This window comes from Gymnoscopelus braueri, assembly GCF_963280865.1.
Source record: "Gymnoscopelus braueri genome assembly, chromosome: 10".
Classification (NCBI taxonomy): domain Eukaryota; kingdom Metazoa; phylum Chordata; class Actinopteri; order Myctophiformes; family Myctophidae; genus Gymnoscopelus; species Gymnoscopelus braueri.
Genome location: NC_137611.1, coordinates 35,733,300 through 35,751,979, shown reverse-complemented (window position 1 = coordinate 35,751,979; position 18,680 = coordinate 35,733,300). Strand labels below are relative to the sequence as shown.

At 41.0% G+C, this 18,680-nt stretch overlaps 1 protein-coding gene across 1 annotated transcript in view; it reads right to left on the bottom strand.

The window, feature by feature from the left end:
- Nucleotides 1-18,680, bottom strand: part of tnr (tenascin R (restrictin, janusin)) — a gene marked incomplete at its 5' end in the record, with an annotated part of 203,904 nt that overhangs the window by 155,448 nt on the left and 29,776 nt on the right. The window contains 3 exons of the mRNA XM_080439872.1: nt 11,953-11,993; nt 12,235-12,305; nt 12,874-12,949. Coding sequence (XP_080295998.1) covers nt 11,953-11,993; nt 12,235-12,305; nt 12,874-12,949 — 188 coding nt within the window. The remainder of the gene's footprint in view (nt 1-11,952; nt 11,994-12,234; nt 12,306-12,873; nt 12,950-18,680) is intronic.

Genomic DNA, 18,680 nt, shown 5'->3' with positions numbered 1-18,680 from the left:
CCTTTGAATTGAAATGCAGATTTAGCAAGGCATACTGTATGAACACGTTCAGGTTTGTAACTACTAGAGTTCCTATTGTGGGCATGTCATAGTAGGCAAACCTTCGGCGGAAATAGGCGAGAATTCTGCACGTTATGAGCTTGTCGAATGGCTATTTTTCGACAAAGAGATTTTGTGTAGGATGGAAAAGGAGGGGGCCATGGGTACTAGTACAAGTTTATCTATCAATCAGCAAGGCATGGAATTGTGGGCTCGCACACGCACGCACACGCACACACACACACACACACACACACACACACAGACACGCACACGCACACACACACACACACACACACACACACACACACACACACACACACACACCTGTGGGTGTTGGAAGCCAGCCCAGACCCTGTCAGAGCGGCACAGGGGGTTAGGTCTGTAGGTCTGACCGTGGATATCCAGGAGGATGATGAGGAGGGAGCAGGGAGCGTGAGAGAAAGAGAGGAAGAGCACCTCTCAATCAATGTCTATTGAATCTCTCGCTGCGCTGGGAGCAAGATGAGGGATACAAGCCTGTGCAATGTTTTAACCCTTTAAGACCGGGAACGCATCTGTGGGCCATTTTTTTATTTCTTTGGCTATTCAAAAATAGCAGATATACAAGGTCATACTGTAGCTATGAGCTTGTAGATCTGCTATTTCTTTCTTTCTTTTTTTTTATCGTGAAAGCTTTGTGCACATTTGTAACTCAAATCTTTGCTTCTGGGGGTCCCTGGAACAAAATATTTTATGTTCGCTTTAAAAAATGTATATTGAAAGATTTGCAAAAATAGCAGATCTACAAACTCATAGCATGGCACTCTGTGCTGCACTATGAGCATGTAGATCTGCTATTTTTGAATAGCCAAGGAAATCTAAAATGACAGGGATGCGTTCCCGGATTGAATGGGTTAAGAAAAAGACAGTTGGTAGACACTTCATGTACTGATTCATTGCCTGTAAGTTGTAATTGACTTATTGTGGCTGAGATTTTTTATTTTGTTTGTATACAATCTGTCACAAATGAGTTATATCATCATGAATATTTTACAGTAGACAGCCTGCTGTCTCTGCTATAACCCTCCGTGTTTGTCTTTAGTTCAAATGTGACCTATTTTCAAGACAAAATAAGGCTTTATTTGAACCATCATATCCATAGTAATAAACAATGTTATTGACTTTTCAAAGCATATGCAAATCCTTGTCTCATCTGCTGTATTGTGAATCAAAGCACATCTGTGGAGGATTATTGCACAGTAGTTGATAGTATTACAAACCGCATTTTGTGGATCGTGCTCAATTTGAAGTTGTTATTTTGAGCAAGGAGGGTGTGCTAGCTCTGTGACTGTTGGTCCATAAAAAAATGTTTTGTTTAAGTAATAAAGACAATCAACATGCCATGGGACTGGAGCATCATAGGCGAAGTTGGAAAGAGGAAAAAGTAGAGAGAGATCTAGGTATTTTTATACAGCTATAGCTAATGTTAGCCTTTGTATCTAATCCAGTGGTGTGCTACTGCTAGAACATACTAAAAGAGCACGTTCATTGAACACACTCATGTTTTTGGTGAACTGAATTTATCCAGAGCAGCTCATAAACAAAATGGAACAAATAAATAGTTTGTTTTCAAAATTGTGCACTAGTTCATTGTAATCTGTGTACATGCCCTATCAAATGCCTAATTCATGGGAATAGGAACCCAGCAGGTGTTGACTGCCACAACAGTGAGTCACCTGATGTCATCAATATGACGTCATATCATAGTGCTGACATCATAGACTGGCCTGGACTCCATATTTGGGCGCAGCTGACACGGAACTCCATATATGGGCATACATGGATTCAAAAGCATAAGGACACAGAGAGACAGATATCTCCATAAATGAGCATGAACGGACACAGATAGACAGATACAGAGATCTCCATATGAGCATGAAAGGGACAGAGACCAACAGACAGGTACAACAGCTTTGCATAACCGGAGGAGCATGTGTTCCCAATGGGCATCGTTCCCAACGGGCAGCGGACTTGTACAAGTTAATTCATGTTGGGCAGCTTTCCCAAGTGCTTTTGTGTTACAGTATGTGTAACTGTTCCGTGAGTGCTGGTATTCTCTTACTGAGATTTATTGTAAAAGTTACAGTATGTGTAGACTACGTATATTTTAATACACTTGTGAAACAACAGACATTTGCCTAGGATTCCACTATTAATTAATCGAGTGGAAAAAGTGTTTGCTGAGTCATCCCTTTGCAAGCCAAACCTGTGGAGAATTATAAATCAGGTGCACCAATAATATATCTTTTAGAAATGAGCTTCCAATGATTTATTTCACAATGTCTTCCCTTAGCCATGTGTATATTAGTCATTTCCAATAAGATGCCCTTATACAGTAAATTCCTATGGATGTTTCTATATAAAGGTAGTCCAAGCTCTTCCAAACAATACGTTTAAAGAGTTTGGACAAACTCGAGGGATGACTCACTTCCCTGAATCAATTAACTAATTGAACCCCTGGCATTGCACAACCTCTCCCAAAGGCCATACAGATGGATAGTGCTTCTGCTTCCAGTGATCAGGAGGAACAGAGGCTGGTCGTGACAGACTGTTTCAGAGTAAAGAAGAGACATACTGTATACATAGATAAATAACTCAACAAATGTCTAACTCAATGGTGCTTTTCTATTAACTGATTAGTTCTCCATGAGTCACATTCATCAGACACAATCCCCAATCTCCCACTGCATACATTACAGTATCTCTCTTTCTTTCTTTCTCTCTCTCTTCCACGCGTATGCTTGCTCATACGGTTCCCAAACACAAAGGTAGGACTATGTCAAGTAAAAAAAAAAAACGTATTAAGGCATTTCGGAAATGTATAGGGCAAGGAACAACTTCCCACTGATTACATATTTTTTAATTGTAAGCATTACCACATTTTGGACAATTTTTCAAAAATCGTCAAAAAAGCACAGATAGCAGATCTACAAACTCACAACACATCGTGATGTGGCACGTTGTGAGCTAGTACATCGGCTATTTTCACAATTTGTCACAATGACAATGTATACAGGGCTTAAGTGGTTAAAGTAGCTGCACTGTGATGGCCATGGGAGGAAAACATCCCAGTAAAGACATTCCTGTTGGCTCGATATTCCCTGAAGCCCTACCGCAGAGCATTGATTACAACCTGCCATCTGTCAGGACAGCCTGCTCAATATGCCAATCCTTGACCTGATGAAGCCAATACAGTGGTATTTATAAAATGTGCACAAAGACATTGACCCTGACAACACTAGAATCACATTAGTTGTCTCCGCCAGGCCGAAAGGCATGGCGAGAGAGTATGTTTTACCCCCTGTCCGTCCGTCCGTCCGTCCGTCTGTCCGTGTGTCCGTCATTCTGTCTGTGTACAGCTAATCTCCGGCACCGTTGGTTTCCGATTTTATCCAAATTTCACACAAATCGGTACACATGCTCTCTATAGTCATGTGATCAAGACGGATGTGTTTGATTTTTCATATTCCCTCCTGATTGGCTAAGATTGACATCTAAAGTTTGCAGTAGTGGCTTGTTTTGAAAAAAATGCCGCAAATCATGAACGCAGCGTCCGATTGCGGTCAAACTTTGCACGCACATTCTCACTATGTTGAGCAGCAAATGTCACCCTTTTAATTATAGCGCCACCAGCAGGTCTAATTTAGCAAAACACATTTTTTGAACAAAATCCCTCAAATCATGAATGCAGTGTCCGATTGCCGTGCAAGGCCTAAGAAGAAATGGCACCCTTTTCACATTGGCCTATTATAGCGCCACCAGGAGGCCACAATAACCTACCTGACCTGGCGGAGACCTGTGCTCCGAGGAGCACTTTTTCTAGTTGTAACTGTAATTGTATTCTTGCTCTGTAAAGCACTTTGAGCTGCATTTCATGTCATGAAAGGTGCTATACAAATAAAGTTTATTTTTATTATTATTATTATTATTAGGTGTTGTTAACTTGTTCCATATTGTTATAAACAGAAAGCCGTTTTTTTAAATAACACATTTTAAAATGGTCTGCAAAAGACCATCAGCTCCTTATGATTAAATCAGTTTTCATCATGAGTGATTATCAGATTCAATGAACATGTGCAGTGTTAAACAAGGCTGTTATAAGGTGTCACGACTTTAACAGAAGGCTTTATTATCGTTTTTTAACAAGGTTCAAGTGGATTCATTGTCATGTATCGTATTGCATGTACTACAGACAGACAGACAGACAGATAGAAAATGAATGGATCTAAGCAGGGATAAATGTGTACACTATCAACAGTGAATATGAGAATGAATATATATATAGACAGTCTGTCAACAGACCTTCAACAGTATGTTGTGAGACATCTCTCTCTCTCTCTCTCTCTCTCTCTCTATCAGTGGTTTAAAGTATATTTACTAAAGTACTGTACTTTTTTTAGGTATTTTTGGGCGGTGAAACCGCCCCTATAAGTGAGGTTTGGATATTTGTACAATTATCCTGCGCTGTGATTGGCCAAAATGTACCCCGCCTAACCCTGCACCGTGATTGGCCAATCACAGTCTATTCAGGACTGTGATTGGCCAGTGTCACATGACACATGTGCATAGCCCTATATAAGAAACCATAACTTTAAAAAAAACATTAATTTGTTTTTTTTAAGTTATGGTTTCTTCCATCATAAAGAGTGTTTCAATAAATGTATTTATTTTTTGTACATGATTGGTTGACTCCATTCAGTATTGTGATTAGCTAGCAAGACACCGCCCACTTCACACAGGGTGTGATTTTTGGGCGGTGAAACCGCCCCTATAAGTGAGATTTGGAAAAATGTACAAATATCTTGGGCAGTGAAACCGGCCCTAAAAGTTTGTACAATTATCCTGCGCTGTGATTGGCCAATCACAATCTATTCAGGACTGTGATTGGCCAGTGTCACATGACACATGTGCATAGCCCTATGTGATTGGCCAGTGTCACATGACACATGTGCATAGCCCTATATAAGCAACCATAACTTAAAAAAAACCAAATTATTGTTTTTTTTAAGTTATGGTTTTGTCCATCATAAAGTGTGTTTTACAAAAGATAAATGTATTTATCTTTTGTACATGATTGATCGACTCCATTCAGTATTGTGAAGCTAGCAAGACACATGCTGACACTAAGTGGCTCTTTCAGATCAAAGCATATATATTGGTTGACTCCATTCAGTATTGTGGTTAGCTAGGAAGACACCGCCCACTTCACACAGGGTGTGATTTTATTTATTTACTGGGATATTTCCAATTTTCTGTACTTTTACTTCTACTCGACAACATCTCAGAGGCAAATATTATACTTTTACTCCACTACAATTATTTGAAAACTTTAGCAACCAGTTACTTTTGCAACATACTGTAACCACTTCAGCCTTAAATACATACTCACAATGCGACGCATTGTGAGCTTGTAGAACGGCTATTTTGAAAAGCCTTGTATACATTTTATACATTTGAAAACTTGTGAAATAGGACATTCTGCATAATGAGTACTTTCTACTTTTGGTACTTTAAGTACATTTTGATACAAATACTTTTGTACTTCAACATTTCTCAAAGAAATTGAGCACTTTTCCCACCACTGCTCTCTATCTATCTATCTATCTATCTATCTATCTATATCTATCTATCTATCTGTGTTTGTCTCTTTCTCTGATCTTACTTTTCTCTCTGTTGTGGCAGTCATAGCTTCAAGGATATCTTAAACAGAGACAAGAGATCAACACTGTTTCTCTATTGATTCCTTTGCTTTGTTATGACAGGAGGATTCAGCCTTAGTGCTTTTCAATATATGTGCTGCAACATGAACAAGCAATACACGCACACGCATGCACACACACACACACACACACACACACACACACACACACACACACACACACACACACACACACACACACACACACACACACACACACACACACACACACACACACACACACACACACACACACACACACACACACACACACACACAGTGAGAGATAGAGTATCTGTGAGCGTATATCTTGATGTGAGATAATTTGTTACATTGAGGCCATTGATTTATGAATCAGGCAATGAAAGTCTCTTTCAAAACCAGCCCTATTTTCTCACATTGCACGGTGATCAATTTAAACGTATTCTCCCATTCACTGCATTCTAATGATAGTGTCAATGTATCTTCCAAGATTGCTGCTGACTATGCACACATTCTGTCATTATCTGGTGGGTGAAGAAAAAAATGAAAAAAATCGATATATTAAAACATGAAAAATGTAAGAGCACACAAGAATGAGATGACAATGTTTTATGTGTAGTTCCTGACTCAGAGACCGGGGAATCTCACAACTCCTGTTATTCTCATCCATCATCCCGACGTCAAAGAAAAAAAGGGAATACATCATTCTATTTCAGGAGGTGCGCTTCCTTTGTGAGCTTCCATGTTATTCTTCCATTATCTCACAATACAATGTTGCGCTTGCGGTTCATTTTAGGCCAAATGACTGGCATGTGTCCACATCCCAATAACTAATTATGTTAACCACTTACTCACAAGAAATTCGAAATTATTTTGAAAATAGACGATCTACAACATCAGCTATTTTTGAAAGATTTTTGAAATTGTTCAACATAAAGCCATGACACTCTCTGTTGATTCTTAAGATACAGTGTTCTGTATAGTAAGAGCGACAGCCCTTGTGATTCTCTGCTAATAAGGCCATGCATGTTGTGTTACTCAAAGCAACTTTTTTAGAAAATGATTGATCTAATTAATTGCCACTACTTAGTGAAATGATATCACATTCAATTAGCTGTTATTGTTGGATTATTTGGTAATGGTAATTACCGTAAGTGATTAGGTGAGAATGGAAATTAAACTTTAAATTAAACGATGGAAGATCAAGACACATAGCATACTATTAGTACTAAGGGGACATATTGTTAGGTAAGTTGCTATAAATACTGTAGGTCATAATTACATTTATTTGAATCTGTCCCTTACATAAACCTCTGTTTATCTTCCTTTTCAGTTTACATCTTGGTGTAATCCAGTCCTAAAGTATATATGTATAATATGAACCTGTTGGATTGCTTACCATTTGTTCATTACACTGTAGCATTACAGTATCTGCCTGCCACAAGGGTTTTCAGACCCATTATACTCTTGAACCATTAAGATAGTGTCCGTGTTATAGATCATCTGAATACAAATGTCGATGTATGGTGAAGAACAGGATAATTCAACTCTCTATGCCTACAGCACAAGTAACAGAGGGAAAAACAACAACGTGGCAGCCTGTACATACTGTAAACTTATTCCACCTAAACATTTGAGGTGAGAAATAGACAGTCATTGAATCTGATCTGCAATGTCTTTCACAAATGGATAAACAGCCAAAACCATAGCTATGACCTACAGTCGCTCAGTATGGGTATAGCTCAATCAGTAGAGTGCTCATACCCATATCAGTAGAGTGCTCATACCCATACCTTTGCAAGGTATGGGTTCAATACGGGGCCACGCTAACTCAACGTATGAGCAGCACGGCTTGGTAAGACGTGCAGTAAGAACTGGGAGCTGACAGTTAGCAATTCATGCAAGAAAAACTCTAGAGAAAGTCACTGGTTGCAGCTGAAGATAGCAAAACTATGTTATCCTTTCGAGGGGTGTTTCACATACTGTACCGCAATATATGCATAAGGAGTATGTTTTGACAAATAGACATGTTTGGACTTGGTGTTAATTTCGCTTGGCAACAAACAAGCTCTGTAGTCACAGTTATTGATCTTTTTTAATTTTCTCCACAATTTAGTTGTTATGCCCCCCCCCCCGGCCCCCCTATGTTTGTATATCCCACTGGCAAGCACCAACCCCTTCTGTTTGGTCTGGGGAGGATGTAGACAACCACATGTCTCCTCTGCTACACATGGAGTCGCCAGCCTCCAGCAATCCCTCCCAGTTCTGCTTCCTGCAGAATAGCCAACCTGACCAACTTGTAGGATTCACCAGTGCAGTGACAGAGAACACGCTCCCCCGCCGGCTTCCCACATCCTGGGAACACAACCAATGGTGTTCATTGGAACGCTGGGGCCAAGCCGGAGGCAGCGCAGAGTAATTGAACCCCACCGTAGGGGGCTGGTACTTTACCCCTGTGCCACCTGGACACGACCAAAAATCTGGCCATTTAGTTTGGAGGAAGAAAAGAAAAAACTTTTTGTGGAGAGTCTTAATAGATAGGCCTAATGAGAGCTTCCTGGCTGTTAAGCAGTAAAGCAAGTAATTGGTTTTTCATGGGCTTAAGAGTTTGAATTTGCATTATCGTGTAGTGCGACTAGCAAAAATGCAATCGCATGGAGCGCAATTAAACTCTGGAATGAAACTTTGACATGGTTCACTTCCAAGGTAATAACAACTCGATGTGATCCATACTTAATTTGTTCAAAAATATTTCAACCACAGTGTGTGTGTGTGTGTGTTTGTGTGTGTGTGTGTGTGTGTGTGTTGGCTTTCTGTAACCACACTGTATATAAAAAATGATGGGCTTTCAATGAAAAGCATCTTGCTTTATTACCCATTTTTAATATTGCTTGTGGGACTCCTTGGCAGCGCAGCACAGGAATTCCTAGAATTACTAACTAACTGGACAAAATACCAGCTTAAAAAATGTGGCTCTGAGCACAGAGCCATCTCTCCATAACTGTTGGATGGGGGCAGAATCGTAAATACATTGTTTGAAACAAGAGGAAGACAGTATACACTCAAGTCAGGGATGCACCTGTGTAGTGTCATAAAACAAAAACAAAAGTAATTCCATAAAAATAATAAGTTTTAATTTAACTCTGAAAGGTTATGGAAGTGTTAATTTCACCCCTTGTGGATTCAATTGTACAAGTGTCCTTCCTTCCTTCCTTCTTTCCTTCCTTCCTTCCTTCCTTCCTTCAGCTCTCAGGGTTTCAGTGTGCAGGTATGTTAGAGTACAGTTCTATTATTTCTCTGTACTGTGTGTTCTCTCCAAGGTATATCTGTCCTCCATCACATTTAGAGGTTGGGAAACAAAACTTTCAAAGAACAATGAAAATAATGGCTTTTATTCTGTTTTTAATATCTTCTGGGGCCTTGTCACTCCACTATACAGTATATTATTTTCTGCAAACATGTTTAATAATAATGACAACAAAAAGTCAAGAAAAGGAGGATAGTTGAAGCATAAATTTGACAGTAGTTCCATTCCAATAGGTGGCATAAATAAATCAGGCTAAAGGCAGCAAATAGGTTGTTGTACAGCAGGGACTAAATAAAAGGTAAATACAAGTGCTGGTCCAGAACAGTGAGGAGAAAAGCAACTAAGAAATCTTCGATGATCATTAAAACAAGCCAAATATTATCTAACTACAGTATGCCATGATCAATTTTATTTTGCCCATGATGGTGATGGGACGAGATGGCCCACAGGAATGAGGTTTGATCACTGATACACAGATGGCATGAGGCACCAGTTAATTTTGTATTGCTTTTACTAGTTTACTTTATTCTGTATGTGTGTTTTTAAATGTAAATGTATGTCTTGTTTGTGACCAGACCAAGAGCTGCCCTCTTGGTCTGGTCCCTCTCATAAAAGAGATTCTGTATCTCAATGAGGTCAGCTTGGATAAATAAAGGTTAAATAAATAAAAACTCAAATGCAGTGAAATCAAGTTGCTCTGTATACAAATTTCTGAGGACCTCATATAAGCCACATAGTCATACTGTAACGGTAACTGTAAAGACTCAGGCGGCTGAAGAAACTCAGCATGAGCCTCTGAATCCTTAGGACATTCTACAGCATCATCGTCAGATGATCCAGCACATTGTCGGAGGTGAGCTTCCCTCCCTCCAGGACATAATACACCAGGCAGTACACCAAGGCAAAATAGTTTATTAAGGATACTAACCACCCCAGCCACAATCTGTTCACGCTGCAGTCAAGCAGGCAACACCGCCGTATCAAATTCTGCACAGACAGACTAAGGGATGACTTTCCACAGGCAAGCCATCAGGTTGCTGAGCAAGTGCTGAGCCCTGCCACATGTCTGCACATATTCGGCCATATCCTTCAATGCTCCACTCTTGACTATTCTTTCTTATTTCTCCATGCACTATGTTACCCCCAGAGATACTGACCTGTCCGACCCGACCACCCATATTGATTGTATATTTATATATCCTCATACATTTTTAACCAAGGGGTTCCAGGGATGCATTGCTGTTCTGCGATTACAGAATATCTTCTGCTTTCCTTCAGACTCCAGTTTGAGTCCATATGAGTCACTTTGTGACGCTCTCCATATGGTGCCTTTGGCTCAAACACAGCAGGGCGGTGGAGCGTGCTCCGACCATGAACCAGCCATTAACACCAGCTATACTGGCCTGGTGAATGAGTGCTGCTAACAAGTGGCTTCTCCTTGACTGTGTGTCCAAAGTCTGTCAGGTGGCATGCAGATTGTATGCATGTAGGCATGTGCTAGGGCATTCACGAATAGTGATTTTTATCATTAGAATTATTCGACCTATAAGTATTCGAATATTCGAATTTTTATGGCATTGACGACTCGACACAAGGAATGCAAGTTGACGTCACACCAGAGCTCACAGCTGCGTGTCTGCTGTAGAAAATCCACTAAAACAAAAAAAATCTAATAAAAAAAATAGAATAATCGACTTTGATGTACAGTGGTCGAATAGTGGTTTGATTGTCGAATATTCGAATATTCGATTATTCGTTAATGCCCTAGCATGTGCATGCATGCCTGTGTGAGTGTGTGTGTATGTGTGTTGAGGGGGGGGGGGGTTGGATGTGCATGCATATTTGTGGCCATTGCATACACTCATTGCCAGGGTTTATTATAGTAACTAAAACTAACAAAATAACGAAAACTAGAATTTGGGAAAATAGTGAAAAAAAGATAACTGAAGCTGAATTGGGAGCATGTATATCTGACATTTTTGCCATTGTCTTCTGAGCTTTATGAATCTCACCCCTCACAACTCCATATTTTAATTTAAAAAACTAAAACTAAGACATTTTACTGAATAAAAACTAAACTAGCAAACCCACTTTAAAAACCAATTAAAACTAAACTGAAACTGAAAATGAATGACAAATTCATAACTATAATAACTTTGCTCATCGTGCGTGTGAGCCTAAGTGACTCGTTCCCAATGAGGAAATGGAAACTATTCTTGACTGCCCAACCGCTCCCCCAGAAACACAGAACCCTTTTCTTTTATTACTTCACCTGCATTTCCTGAAGTCGCTGAGCGCGCTCCCACACAGCCACCTCCCTGACAAGCAAAGCACAGACACTATCTGTCTTGCGGACAGAAGTGCTGAGTGCCTATTACTTCTCAGCAGACCACATAAAAACCACAGCAATTAAACGCTATTGGCCCGTTCGACTTTGCCTTCTCAGAGGAAGAAGAAGAGAGAGAAGATGAAGAAAAGTGGAGGCAGGGAACCAGAAGAACAGGGGGAGGGGGGGGGTACGCGGCCAGAGGGAGCAGGAGAGATAATGGGAGAACAAAGGCAACAGAGAAGACAGAGAGTCGAAGTGAAAGAGAGAAAGATCTTTACGTCGGTGGTTTGAAGGGGAGAGGGATGAATTAGTGAGTGTGAAAGTGGCTGTGAAATTAGGGACGATAAAGTACCTCAAGGTGGTGTCTTTGAGGTTGTAACTAATGGTGATGGGAGCTGGGCACCACACTGTGTTGCATTTCACTACATGCTATGAGTTACAGCTGCACTGCTGCTCTGCCCTTTCGGAGGAGCGCGTGGGGTCGCATTTGCCACTGACTCACTCTGAACTACAGATTTCTGTTTATGATACGTTCGGTTCCACTTTACAACTTACAAAGCTGCAGGTGTGCGATATCCTTGATAGTCACAAAAGGCCTGGAAATGATATACACCGTGTGAAGATTTCACTGAGCCGTGGCACATGCAAGGCCGGCCATGTGCTTCACCTCCGACTGTCTCGCTTTGGCTGGTGTCGTTGGGCGTGTGTGAAGAGGAGAGGGGAAGCTGTCTTGTTTCGACACCCAGCTGAATAATTCCCCTGGTTTATTGGTAGAGGCTTTAAGAAACATTGGGTCAAACCAGTGGAGTATTGCAGGTTTTGATGCCTGCACTGTACCCTGTACTGCACAATTACTGTCAACGTACACATGGGAGACTCAGGGCCCTGTTCTGGGCCAGGCAGGCGCACTGGTGTGAGGCACACAGGGGACGAATAAACGGAATGTTTCCTGAGGTGAAGTAATGAGTTTTGTCTCGCCTGTGTTTTTTTGGGACTGACTTGTTGTCCTTTTGGATGGGAGGTGCAGTCTGGGATGTATCGTTTGCGAATCGTCGCTGAAATTTTGGTGTCAACGAGGAGCACAATCTCTGCTGTCTGCAGCTTGTCTGAGAAATTACCGTTCAGAGGCTTTTATTCCATTACACTGTGGAAATTGCTAGTATGCACAGCACACCGTGCCCCTTAACCTGTTTCTCCAAAACAGGGCTCTCATAGTTGCTGCTTCCAGTCAATGTAGCAAATTGGAACAAAATATTACGGAATAATAATGACAATGAAAAGTTCTGATTGTTTAGTACAGTATATACATGTACAAGGGATGGCCGTAGCTTAATTAATCAAATCTTAGGTTTTTGAAATCTGTGGTCTCCAAATTAGGGATCGGCATCGGACCCAAAAAATCTGTCATTGGTCGGGCTCTACTAGGAGCTTTTCATCAACTGCACAATGGACATTCTTGATCCTGAAAGAACTCACAGCAATGAGACTGAGAGAGGAATTTTCCAGCGCAGAAGTCATGTGGGTCAGCCTCCACAGTTGGTAAAGGCCAGAGCTGTGCAATGTGAAAAGGGCACGGGTACACATGGGGTACATTGAACTTCCACTATCGATCTATGACCGTATATCCCAATAACCTCAATATGGTGACCCTTCTCTCGCTCTCCCTCTGTGTCTTTCTGTGGTATTGACTAAAGTCAACTCTGCGCTCAGTCCCACTACCGTTCCACACCAAACTGACTGAAACAAAGCTAGGCACGAACGCACAACACACATACTGTACACATGTACGCACGCACGCATGCAAGCACGCACACACACACACGCACGCACGCACAGTATGCAAGCACACACTGAAAAACTGAGATATTACAACTACCGTAATTTTCGCACTATAAGCCACACCTGACTATAAGCCGCAGCAGCTAAATTGAATGTTTGGAACATATATAAGCCGCACTGGACTATAAGCCGCGGGTGTAAAATCCATAGATTTAGGAGGTCCCCTAGTGGCCGTTAGCTGTAATAATCCATAGATAAGCCGCACCGTTATATAAGCTGCAGGGTCGAAAAATTGGGAAAAAGTCGCGGCTTATAGTCCGAAATTTACGGTACTGTAATTGTAACTGTAACTGTAAGCTGAAGTTCTGTACTTCCACTTATATTAACTATACAGAATCCCAATATAGTGAGCCATTTATTTCCTTTTCTTATCTGGTCTTTCACTCTCTTTAGTTCCAGACAAATTGGAAGTCATCTTTGGAAACTCTGTGTTTTCACATCACTTTCTGCAAACACACGCACACACACAAATAAATAAATAAATACTTGGAGCTGTCTCAAATCCCCCCCCCCCCAAACATTTAAAGAACCTGCAGTCTCTTGCTAATGGATGTTACGTTTTGTCACTTTGATTTTAATGTGTTTAATTGTTGTGCACCTTTGATGCCAATAAAAGAAAATAACTACTAAACAAAGTGAGGCCAACCTTAGGGATGTTGTACTCATCCATACCAGAGCCAAATAAGTAATATAATAATATAAGTAAGTATACGTTTACGGAATGCACTGGAGTCTATAGGGCCATATTTCCACCGGTGCCTTACCCATTGTCTCTAAACTTCTTTGCCATTTAAAAAAAAACTATTCTTACGTTGTGAGGTTGTAGATTGGTTGTTGTAGATTGATTTGAATGTTTTTAAAAATAGTAAAAAATGGCAAAGAAGTTTAGGGACAATGGGTAAGGCACCGGCGAAAATAGGGCCCTGTGAGCGTTTGTCACTATTTCGAGTTTAAATGAACCACGTGACCGGTGCTGTTTTCTGCCCCCGAGGTGACGCAGCCCTCTAATACAAGGCTCTGACCCATACTATACTACTAAACCTATATTGTAATACTAAACGCAAGAGTTAAACCTATGCTAAAGGGTAAAAACAAACTGTAATTTTATGCCAGAAACACTTCGCCAGCTCAGCACCCTGTCATAACCCATAAACTAGATTAACCCTGAAAGTTAAAGCGAGCCAACTCCCCATCTTTCTGTGTGTGTCCTAGTGACAACATTATTGCCAACGCTGCAGTCAATCCCACAACCACCACTGTTGCTGTCACTATGGAAAAACACTCCCATTCATCACAGTCCTGTCCGTAGTCATTCCCAGACCACTAAAAATAAACCCCTGTGGTAATCAGGCCGGGATGTAGGTACACAACGCAGCAAAGTGTGACGAGCAGGGGGGGGAAGAAATGGTGAAAATTACAAATGGCTGCCTGTCTCATTACACAAGCAAATCACATTAGGTATCCTTTGGAAGCCATATGATGATGTTGTTGTGTCTGGCCTGCTCAGCTTTAACCTATTCAATCCGGGAACGCATCTGTGTCATTTTAAGATTTCTTTGGCACCGAGTGCCGTGCTATGAGCTTGTAGATCTGCTGTTTTTTTTTTTTTATCGTGAACATTTGTGCAAATCTTTGAATATTATGTAACTCAAATCTTTTGCTTCTGGGGGGTCTCTGGAACAACATATTTTGAGATGGGGGTCTGCGGCTAAATTCATATCTTGGGGGCCCTTGACATGAAAAAGAAAATGATAATATAGCAACATAAGCGTTTCAGAAAACTGTTAGGATTTAGAAGGCATTTGTAGAATGGGCCTCAGGTCTAAATGGGTTAATGAGACCCTCTATCTGTCTTCCTCTTTTGTCTTGCTGCCTGTCCGTCTGGGCCCGTCTTCCAGCCTCTTTTGTTTCTTTTGTTTCTCACTCTTTCTTCTCTTTCCTTTTTTACTCACTCCCCACCCCCGTCTCTGTCTTTCTGTGGCTATGATTACAGTACCCTCTTAAAATTGTAATAGGTAAGATCCACTTGGAAAGGAGCCAGCTAAGGTTCGAGCATCTAGTGCGGATGCCTCCCGAGCGTCTCCCTAGGGATTGTCCTCGCTGCACGTCCCACTGGGACGAGACCCCCTGGCAGACCAAGGACCAGGGGGGATTATATCGCCACACTGGCCTTGGAACGCCTCGTGATCCCCAGGAGGAAGTGGCTAATGTTGCTTGGGAAAGGGAAGTCTGGAGCTCTCAGCTGGAACTGTTGCCCCCGCGACCGACTCCGGATAAGCGGTTGAAGATGGATGGATGGATGGAAGATAACAATTGTTATTACTTTGAAATAATGTAGCTTGATTACATCTGATTACATTTTGATTACCTCCTAAATGAATGTTTAGTCAACTTTAGTGTATATCCATCAAAACAGGCAACGTCCTAGAATTAACACTTAATGAAACTCCCAGTTGTTTACTGTCATGAATCTTTCACTTCGATATGACATCAATGAAGGTTGTCATGTTTTGATTGAATCCGAGTATCAAAACAAACACAGAAGGCATCCGAAGACATAACTTTATCTAAGTTATCGCTACCCGCCTTGAAGTCTTTACTGCCTGCATGTGTGCTTCCCTGATTGGTTTTGCAATTATAGTGATTTGTTTTACTTATTTTTTAATTGTAAGTGATTTCAGTTACATTTATTTTTTAATTACATAACTCTGTAATTGGTCTCTTCACAAAACTCAACGCCTGCCCACACGCCTGTGTGTACACACACACACACACACACACACACACACCCACACACACCCACACACACACACACACACACACACACACACACACACACACACACACACACACACACACACACACACACACACACACACACACACACACACACACACACACACACACACACACACAATCAGTTTCTCTGCAGACTCTGGTAGAACATTGGTAGAATATTGAAAAATATTAGACATTGGCCTTGCATTATTCAAACCCCTCTGCAGAAACAACTGTAAGGGACAATGACATGAGAATTCCCATTAACCACATGAACCCATAGCATCCCTGTTCTGGGCATGTCATAAAGGCATGCTCACAATAGTATATAGACACATTGCGAGCTTAAAGTTCATCTATTTTCGGCTAAATGTAAAGAGATTTGGTGTAGACGGAAAAAAGGAGGGAGTACCTCAGTCAACAAAGTATATGGGTTTAAGTGTTAAAGTACAGAATGTAGTTTGCAGAGCCAACTAAGTCAAAGGCCACAATAAAGAGCAGGGAAAGCCCTCACCCAAACTGACCCAAGATCTCATAAATGCATGTATCTCACCAAGTAAGAGAAATAAAGGCAGCGTGATGCAAGGAGGTTTGCTTGCTTGCTTGGGCACACATAATGAAGTCGAATGGATTGCAAAAACAGACAAGCGCAGCGGAATATGAATGTGTCTCTTAAGAAGCGGCTCTCCTTCAACAGGAGGCTTTGTGTGACCCATGGGAATCAGTTATTGATATCAACCTTGGGAATCTCATTCAGGAGTCAAATGTGTTTTGACTGGAGGACTCGGTAAGTAACTATAGTATGCTGTATGTGTACCGTGTGAAAAATACACAAACACATGTGCAGCATATAAACATACTTTCAAATGCACATAAAATGTATCAAAAGTGTGCGTGCGTGTGTGTGTGCGGATGTGCGGATGTGTGGAAGGATTAAATGAACATTGAGGATAAAGCAGATAAAGCAAGAGAAACGGTGTTGGTGCGTGTGTGTGCCTGCGTACGAGCGTGTGCGTGTGTGTGTGCGTGTGTGCGTGTGTGCGTGTGTGCGTGTGTGTGTGTGTGCGTGCGTGTGTGCGTGTGTGCGTGTGTGCGTGGCATCACGGCATGAGACATCTTTATGTCTATTGTCCATGGCCTAGTTTCATCGAACACATAAAGCACCTGAGTGCTACACCATTTCTATAAAAACCGGACAGACAGATTCCAGTTAGTGGACACTTTTCTTTTATTTATTTATTTCTTCTTTTCATTGAAGGACAACCTGTGGTGGAAATCACTTACAGGCAACCGGAGATTTTCTTAAACACTACACCATCGATAGACGCGCCATTATGTTTTATCTGTTTGTGGGCCCTTAGGGATTGGAGGCTTGAATTATAGCCGTGTCTAAAATAACCCTGGGTCATGTAAAAAAGCCACATCATTTCTGTGGGGCACTTACAATATTGCCACCTCAAGATGTACAGTACAATGTAGGCATAATTGCTTAGGGACAATTAAGCTGCGTTCATTTTCACGTCTCCCCCTTCTGTGTTCCCTTAAGGCAGCAACACACTGCAAGATATTTGAAGTGGTCGGGGAGTCATCAGATCGTTAAACACTTCACATTGCACAAGTCTCTTTCTTGAAATCGGCTGTCAAATATCGTTGTGTTTTTCACAATATACGATTGATCGCCGACAAGGGATCACATACTGCAAGATGTTTCACCATGCAATCGAAACCCAATACATACATTTGTTTTTATTCCAATTCATGTTAACCGACGTCTCATGAAAACGTGCAATGATACATGCGCGAGACTGAGACAGGACGCTAATGATTGACATTAAATAATTCTCTATTTCTCTGTATTTCTCTCTCTCTCTGAAACAAACAAGTGACCAGCTTTAAGTGCGTGATGCAATTCAAGAAGCAGTGTTGCCATGTCCGCTTATCATAAGTGACTTTGGGCTTGTTTTTCTGTAAAGTTGCTTGTCTAAATATTGGTAGTTGAGGGTTGCGTTTTTTTTGCGCTTAATTGTTTCTAAAGTGTAGTTGCTTATTTGGGCTTGTTTCCTAATGTTGTTTAAACCAGTGGTTCTCAAACAACTTCTGAAAATATGTTGTGCCATAGACCCCCTGTCACCCCCATACAAGATTTGTATGGATTTGGAAAATACTTGGCAATCTTTATTTTTTTTCAAGATTTTTCTTTGAAAATAGCTGATCTATGCGCTCACAACGATAAAAAATAAGTAGTGTGCTCTCATTGGCTGTCGCACGGATCTCCTCGGGGGAATGATAGCGAAAGTCGGCGAAAGAGACAAATATCAAACATGCTAGAAATCTAAAAACGCTCGACTACAAGTGAAATTTGCTCAGTAACATGTTTTACTTGAGCTAAGGTACTGGAGTACTTGCTTTTAAAAATATGTAAGTATTCAAAAGTACTGTTACAATTTACATTTTCTATTTAATATCAATTCATTGCTGTATAAAAAGTTTGACATTTTCCGAAATAATTAAAAGTTAATTATTTTTATTTGTACTCTACCTACTCTACTATTGTTGGTTGAATGGAGTTCGCGCAACTTACTCCAATCTTGCACTTTGTCAGTCACTCTGGATAATAGCGTATATTCAATGTAAACTGTCAATTGTGATCTGTTGGGGACCGTGCG